Source organism: Glycine soja, chromosome 9, assembly GCF_004193775.1.
Source record: "Glycine soja cultivar W05 chromosome 9, ASM419377v2, whole genome shotgun sequence".
NCBI lineage: Eukaryota > Viridiplantae > Streptophyta > Magnoliopsida > Fabales > Fabaceae > Glycine > Glycine soja.
Genome location: NC_041010.1, coordinates 46318150 through 46327054, shown reverse-complemented (window position 1 = coordinate 46327054; position 8905 = coordinate 46318150). Strand labels below are relative to the sequence as shown.

The 8905-nt window shown below is 32.7% G+C and overlaps 1 protein-coding gene across 1 annotated transcript; it reads left to right on the top strand.

Moving 5' to 3' along the window:
* The first annotated feature begins 1861 nt into the window (after positions 1-1861).
* Positions 1862-8905, top strand: LOC114425493 (synaptotagmin-5-like). The gene is made up of 12 exons (XM_028392432.1): positions 1862-2170; positions 2272-2398; positions 3735-3836; positions 4042-4092; positions 4865-4985; positions 5433-5551; positions 5640-5738; positions 6197-6277; positions 6367-6452; positions 6727-6952; positions 7795-7959; positions 8196-8905. The coding sequence occupies exons 2-12, from the start codon at positions 2294-2296 to the stop codon at positions 8646-8648; spliced, it is 1608 nt and encodes a 535-aa protein (XP_028248233.1). The 5' UTR covers positions 1862-2170; positions 2272-2293; the 3' UTR covers positions 8649-8905.

The window sequence follows — 8905 nt, the reverse complement described above, 5'->3', positions numbered from 1 at the left end:
GGAATCATAATATCTCCTTTTTACTATATCTCTCTTCATTCCATTATCCAAACATTTTTTTTTAAAGAAAATGACATTGAATCTCATTTGAAATAGACAAATAATATGTGAATGTGTCCTCACATAGGATAAGAGTTTAATGTTTTTGTTGCAAGCTCAGGAAGTTGTGATCTTGGACAGGATGATTACGACCCTTAGTCACTTGATGAATAGTTGTACACTTATAATTAGTTCTTTTTTCTTTGCACCAACCCAAACATAACCCAAAATCTTTAAGAAAATGACTTGAAATCTCATATGGAATAGACAAAAAAATATGTGCATAAGCTCTCGGAGAGGATGAGTGAGTTGATTGTCTTTGTTGTGAGCTTGGAAAGTTGCGACCTTGAATAATTTTACATTTGTTGAATTTGGTGTTGAACTAATGAGTTGTTTGCAAAAGACTTTACTATTCTTGCCAGGTGTTTTGTTCAAAATGAGTCATGAGAAACAGATAAAGACGAATAAATAAACTACTTCTTGCAAAGGGTGATATTTTTTGTGCATTAATGCACTTAAAATAAAAGTTTTGCACCAAAAAAGACACCCTAATCCTTCGTCACTACTCCAATATTTGTATGGGCAAAAAGTAAAATATATATTTAAATCATTATTTTAATGATTAAAATATGAAATAGGCTAAATTATAATTTTGGTTTCCTAGTTTTTTAAATCAATGATTTTTATGTTTTTAGATTTTAATTGTAACATTTGATCCCCTAATCTTATAAATTGATAATTTTAGTCCTCCTGATAAATTATTAGCAAATATATTTTATTAATTGAGTTATTAAGTTAATTATAAATTAATCAAAATTATTAATTATTAAAAAATTAAATAAAAAATTATTAATTTTAATTTTTCAAAATATCGTGTTTCTCCACTTTTTTGCAAACACTTTTTATGACTTCATTATCGCACGTGACTCCACGGACAGTAACACCACATTAGGGTTAATAGGCTTTTATTAAAAAAAATTAATGATTAATAATTTTATTTAATTTATAATTAATTTAATATCTCTAATAATCACAAATAATAATTAATAATATATCAAGGAGACCAAAATCATAAATTTATAGAAGTAAAGGACCAAATGTTACAATTAAAAATTAAAGGGACCAAAATTACAATTAACCTATAAAATATATTTGCTCTAAATTTTTTACTTAAATAAATTAAAAAATAATTTACCTGGTAAAATACTATTTTATAAATTTTAGTCCCTCCATTAATATTTTTAAGACATTATCATCAACTTCTTTTTGACTCTTATTATAAGATTTCATTTTATCTTTCTTGTACATTGATTGTTTTTTTGAGTAAAATACTTTGAATCATATTTTTCTTTCTTTTATGAAGATTGAAGAAGATTAGTATGTTTTGAATAAAGTTAAAGATAAATTTTAAAAAATATTATAATTATAGATAAATTTAATATTATGACTTAAATTAACTATTATTTCTTTTGTCTCAAAATAATTGAAAGTTTTAGTCTTTAAAAAAATTTAAAATGATTGATGTTGTCACTTTTCAATGAATATATTAAAATATTTATTCCAATTTTATTATGTAACAAATAATTTTGTATGGAAAGACTTAAGGATACATTTATTAAAATTAAGAGAAAAAATAATAATATTTTAATAAAATTATCTCCTAATAAATATTATTTTTATTAGAATATTTACTTTCTTATTTTTTCTTAATCCGTCTGAAAAAAATCTTAAACATATGTAATTTTGACGTGATCACGTGTATTTTATTAAGAAAATGAAACTTGCGTAAGAATGAAAGTGCTGAAAAAACCAATAAAATGCATCAAGAAAAAGAAAACAGAAGGATGGTAAATTGATGCTGAACGAGTTTAGTCAGTCCCTTACAAGTTTCATTCCAATCATGCGAAGGAAGAGGCAAAGAACTCACCACAATCCCTCATTTTTACGTTACAAATAAGAAAAAAACCACAGTTTTGAAACACACACAGAGAAACAGAGAGATTCTTCCATTACTACAAAATAGAAAAATAAAACTTCAATTGCACCTTTTGGTGTCTTTTTCAATTCTCATCCCAATTGGTGTTCATTTCCCCAATTTTGACCCTTTGTGATCCTTTTCTCAAATCTCACAGTAAGTTTTGTTTTGGCTTGATTAATGCGTTGTTTCCTAAATTTGCGTGCTTTTTCCATTCGGGTATCTTTGGTTTTGATTTGTTTTTGGTGTGTTTTCAGCTTTGTTTGGAATCTGGGAAAAATGGGGTTGTTTTCTGGGATATTTCTGGGGATGGTACTGGGCATAGCATTGATGGCTGCGTGGCAACGCATGATGACGTACCGTAGCGCCAAGAGAATTGCAAAGGTATGATGGTTTGGTTTGTTCTGCTTATTTCGAATTCGGGATTTTGATGATCAATGTTTTGGAAAGAAAAAAAAATTATGGATTTCATTGTACTGGGCAATGTTGAAGAAAAGTTGATGAATTAAGAAAAGCTGATGATCAATGGATCAGTGCGTGAAGTCTTTGAATATTTAAATGAAAATCTGGCAGATCATCCAGAGGTTTATGGAATGGCTAATGATAACCTACTGGTGCGTTTTATTTTATTTTTTATAATTTCATTGTACTGTGGGCAAAGTTGAAGAAAAGTTGATGAATTTGAAAGATGTAATCAATCAGTGAGTGAGTCTTTGAATATTTGAAAGAAAATCTTGGAAGATCATTAAGAGGTTTTTGGAATGGCTAATGATAACCTAGTGGCACATTTTAATTGTTTTTATAATTAAAGCATGCCATTCATATAGAAGATGTGCAATCAATGTGAGAAAGAATCATAATAGGACAGCAGTAGAAAGAGTATGCTTTTGTTAAGCTATTAGAGTAGATTCAAGTAAACTAGTATTTCAATTCTGATTATGAAAACTCAAATGGCAAAGAAAGACAGTAGTTATGTAGGTTTGCCTATTCAGAACTGATTTCCTTCACTTGGAGAGGTACTCTATGCATGTGTTTTGTATGTGCCATCAAGTGTTTTCTTTCCTTTTCTGAATCCTGCATTGAGGAATGCTAAAATGAATTTAGGATTGCCTTGCTATAATTGGAGTGGCATATTAATTTTGAAACAAGAAATATATCTTGGTCTGTAATTGTCACAGTCAGTAGTTTGATGAAGTACAAGTCTATAAGTGCATAAGTGTAAGTCTGTGTGAAACTGCACAGTGGTCTATTACCTGATATTATAAATTGGGTGTGATGGGAAAATTTAAACCAGGAATATTTGCTAGTAACATCTGACACTGTTATCACTGTTATGAGTTACAAGTTTATCAGTCGTATGTCTGTATCCTATGCCTGTGGGCTGTGGACTTCAGCATGGAGTCCGGATCCTAGATTCTATAGATTAAACTACAGCCCTGGTAGAAGACAAGGAAAATAGGGGCATAAAAAAGAAAATAAAAAAGGAAGGCATCATAAATTAGAAGGATTCATATTAATGATGAATACGGAGGCACTAACAAGACTCAAGGCCCAAGGGCCTTTCTGGGCTGAACACATTTATATTTAACAAAAAAAAGTGCTTTAATATGTGCATATATATATATATATGTGTGTGTGTGTGTGTGTGTGTGTATACATATATGTATATATATGTATATCTTATTTTCCTTATCCTCACATTCTTCATTTTTCTCTACAGGCAGTTGACATTAAACTCCTTGGGTCCCTTAACAGAGATGATTTAAAGAAAATCTGTGGGGATAATTTTCCTGAATGGATATCTTTTCCCATATATGAGCAGGTGAGGTTCTCATCTGTTATTGTGATTACTTAGCTTTCTACAGAAATGATTTGACACATCCTCCTATTATTCCAGTTAATCTGGTATATATTATTGGAAAAGCATCAAATGCAGCTGCAAAGTCAAAATATAACACTGTCTCTTGTTTCCCAATTGATTACTGTGCATGTTCTGTGTTTGACCTTCCTTGCCTTGGCCTTTTCAGGTGAAATGGCTAAACAAGCAGCTGTCCAAACTTTGGCCATTTGTGGCAGATGTGAGTAAACTTTCACACATATTATATGTTTGTATGATAATACAACAGTTTTTGAGGTGTTGTTTGTTGATTTTTTACTATATTTTCTATGTTATGTCTCTTGATGTTTCCCTTCTGTAATATGTTATTTATTTCACACAATATTTTTAATTGTATTTTTTATTAGATTTTTTTATTTATTATGGTATGACATGATATTGCTTTCTAGTTCTAACACCCCAGTAGTTGTTCAGTTTTAAGGAGGAAAAGAGAGTATGTTGGATCTGATGATTATGGGGAGACACTAAATTCCTTGAACCAGTACCTATCAGATTGCTGCTTCTGATAACTTATTCCTTGCTTTTGTCATGTTCATTGTCCTCATTATAACCACATACTGAGGTGATATGAACATTACTGTAATATATGGTTATGATCAGCTTACTTGTCCCGAATCACACCTTTTAGTTGTATTTCTCCTCCTTTCCCTTGATTAATTTAATTCTCACCATTTGAGATCTGGGGAAGATTAGATGTATGCAGCTTTACCCTGAGTTGAGAGGCGATTTCTGTGATAAGAACTTGAAATGTAATCCTTAGGTCTGGAAACAATGCATTTTTTATATATATGTATAAACAAATATCCCTGTTCTCTGCAACGTCCATCTTTCTTTCCTTAGGCTCTAGGAGACCTTTCTTTTTTGGTTTTCTTGCAAATCTTTGCTTCAGAAGAGTATTCTTGCATTGCCTAAATTGCTGACTTTATCTTGATTTGGGTTATGTTTACTTTTAGGCAGCAACATTGGTGATTAGAGAATCTGTTGAGCCACTATTGGAAGAGTACAGACCAACTGGAATTTCTTCATTGAAGTTCAGCAAGCTGTCCCTTGGAAATGTTGCTCCAAAAATTGAAGGTATTGATCTATATAATTGCCTTCGTTTTTTCCCTGCTAAATTTACTACTGCACTTAAATGTATAAATTCAGCCGAGGTTGATTTATCATTCAATTTTGACAACATTTCTTTTAGGCTGCTTCATATGTAACAAATTTTTTAGACTTTATCCAAAAGCAGGCTATCCAAAGTTTTTGTGTCCATTTTGGTTTTAATTTTTCCCTGTTTATGCTATTTGATTTGCTGTTGTTTGTTAAAATAAAATCTATAAATATATGAAAATGAGTGCTGCATTGATGAGATTGTATTAAAATGTTTGATCTACACATATCAATAATATTCAGTAAGATCAAACAAAATGTTGTAAAATGCAATTTTTTTACCAGCCTTATTGTTTCTCCCTTTGTTAATTTTTCTGTTGAATTGTTTTCATGTATCAAGAATTAATACATTCTTCATCTATGCAGGTATTCGCGTTCAGAGTCTTAACAAAGGTCAAATCATAATGGACATTGATTTCCGTTGGGGTGGTGATCCCAATATTGTTTTGGCTGTTGAAGCACTTGTTGCATCAATCCCTATTCAGGTTAGACTCACCAGTGTTTTTCCATGTTGAATTCACATTCCTATAGGAAATTTTTCAAAATTTTGAGTGTTATTGTTTTTTGCTTCAGTTGAAGGATCTCCAGGTTTTCACCATTATCCGTGTTATATTCCAACTTGCTGATGAGATTCCCTGCATTTCTGCTGTTGTCGTTGCCCTACTTGCTGAGGTAACTTTTGAGATGGAAAAATGAAAAAGGGGTGTGGGGGATGAGGATGCACTTGAGTTTCACAATCTCCCATTTTGTGCAAGCCCTTTCGTGCTCTCCTGCAAATCAAGCAAAATTTTTTAGATAGACCATTGAATTGAAGTTGGATATGCATGTCTTCCTTTGATGAGATGTTACATTCAGTTGGTTAAACAAAAATCTGAAAAATCTAGATAATGAATCCCTTCATATCAAACATATATGTTCATCACATTAACTATCAGCTTCTGTGGTCTTACCAACTTATCATAGGGTGATGGTAGAGTGTGATGATTTTTTTATAGTTCAGGTGTTTAATTTGTCAACCTAAGTCAATATTCAAATTGAATTCTTGGACTAATTTTATCAGCGTTTTTTACTACATGATAATCGGGATGCTAATATTATTTTCACTGACTTTTTCATTAACATCTAATCAGCCAAAGCCTAGAATTGATTACACTTTGAAGGCTGTTGGTGGAAGTTTGACGGCACTGCCTGGAATTTCTGATATGATTGATGTGAGTTCTATTTTATGAACTTGCCCCTTTCACCTTTTACTGATTTTTAATTAATACTTATAATATACTCTTTCTGCAATTTCCAATAGGATATGGTGAACTCAATCGTTACCGATACGCTCCAATGGCCTCATAGGATTGTTGTTCCTCTTGGGGGCATACCTGTTGATACTAGGTAATGTGAATCTTATGGAAGTTTTTCTTTTCCTGTATTGTATTTCTATCTGCATGCAGATAAAAACATGTGGTTTATTAATATATCTGATAAACAGTTTTTTAAATTGTTTGAAATTGCTGTAGAAATATTCCTCAAAGAATGAGCTTCTGTTTCATTTTCTGTTTCCTCTGCCCCCTTGAAAAAGAAAAACAAATTGGTATTTAGGAACATGCCAATTTAAATGGTGATGCTCAAATATTTTACACTGCTTAAGCACCTTTGTTTTTTGCAGTGAACTGGAGCTTAAACCCCAGGGAACGCTTAGAGTGACTGTAATTAAAGCGAATGACCTAAAGAATATGGAAATGATTGGGAAGTCTGATCCTTATGCAGTGTTGTATATTCGACCACTGTTTAAGGTTAAAACAAAGGTTATTGATAACAACTTGAATCCTGTTTGGAATGAGGTGTTTGACTTGATTGCAGAGGACAAGGAGACCCAGTCACTCATTGTCGAGGTTTTACGCAACTAATTCTCTTTTGTGTCACTCATTATGTTATAAGTTATAACTGTTATTTATTTAATCATTAGTTGAGATGCTTGCAAGCTGACCATGATACGACCTGATTGCGATATTAAAAATTTACATATCATACATAATGGTGAAGAGATTGAGGCAGATATAAATCTTAGGATTGTTGCTAGGTGAATGAAACGGTGGAATGCTTCTGGTGTTATTTCTTATCAAAAGGTGTTGCTTAAGCTTAAAGGAAAATCATACAGCTACTAATGGACCTTCATGAGCATATAAGCTTAAGTGTTGTTGTAAAGATAAGAATGTTGTAAGGAGTGAATGGACATGCAAGAAAAAATAAGATCATGAATGAATATAATTGAGAGAAAGTAGGAGTAGCACCCATTAAAGAAAAAGAAATGGTAGAATATTAGAATTACACTTAATGATGGTTTTGCCATGTGTGAGTAAGACTTATAGATGTCCCATTGTGAGGCGTTGATTTGATGGAGGATAGCCCAGTAGTTAGAGGTAGAAGATCATGAATAACTCAGTGAACTATTAAAAAGGACTTAGATTATAATTGGCTTATCCTAAACTCTTGGTTTTTGACATAACAATGGACATGTGTGACATATGTAGCCGACTCTGTCTACTTGATACTTTATCTTCTCCCCCTGAAGGTTTATAATCTGTTTTCTCAGTCTACACCTGCTAATATTTTAGTTTGAAAATTCTTCAAATTTTCTCCTTCTAACTGCACAATCCTTATTAAATTGTTTTTGTGCCATGATTGATTTAATAAAACTATCATAAATAATTTTCATTCATGGCTCTGAAAATAGGTTTTTGATAAAGACATTGGGCAAGATAAGCGATTGGGAATAGTAAAATTACCACTTAATGACATGGAACCAGAAACTGAAAAGGAGTTTGAATTGAGGATGCTGTCATCACTTGATACACTGAAAGTGAAAGACAAGAAGGATCGAGGAACCATAACAATGAAGGTATAAATAGACATACATTGATTTGTTTGCATTTGGCCATGATTAACATCAGTACATAGTTTTAGTTTCTGGTGCTATGATATAGATGCAAATTGAGAGTGACAACCACCCCCTCCCCCGCTCCCCTTTTTTTCTTTCCCTCTACCATTTCTAATCATACTATCATTGGCATATTTTAATCCCTCCGACCCTCCCTATGTTCACTGGATTAAAAGTCAATCTCATTGGAATTTTAGATCTTTTATCACCAATTTAACAAGGAAGAACAGTTAGTTGCACTAGAAGCAGAGAAAAATATACTAGAAGAAAGGAAGAAACTTAAAGAAGAGGGAGTTATAGGAACTACAATGGATGCGCTAGATGGAGCAGCATCGGCAGTTGGGTCCGGTGTTGGAATGGTTGGTACTGGTGTTGCTACTGGTGCTGGACTTGTGGGGACTGGAATTGGTGCAGGAGCTGGATTTGTTGGGACTGGAATTGGTACTGGAGCCGGGTTTGTTGGCAGCGGCATCGGTGCTGGAGTTGGTTTTGTCGGCAGCGGTCTTGGTGCTGTTGGTAGTGGACTGAGCAGAGCAGGAAAGTTCATGGGAAGGACAATCACAGGCCAAGGTAGTTCCAGAAGGAGTGGTTCAAATACTCCTGTCAATGTGGAGGAGACTGGTGGTGGTGCAAAACCGCTGCAGCAGTAATCCCCCCTTCGGCACTGCTTGAATGTTTAGTTTAAGCTTTTCACAGTAGATATATAATATTACCTGTTTTTTGTTCTTTTTTCCATATTCTGAGGCTTCTGTTAATGGAAATAGATTGAACACTTGTAGAAAAGTCACTTCAGTTTTAGTTGTACCATCTTTTTCTGTAATTGTTTCACAGGGACGTGCAATAAAACACATTGTAAAAATTCATATATTTCATTGGAAATTAAAGTGATTCCAAACAATTTTTTTTT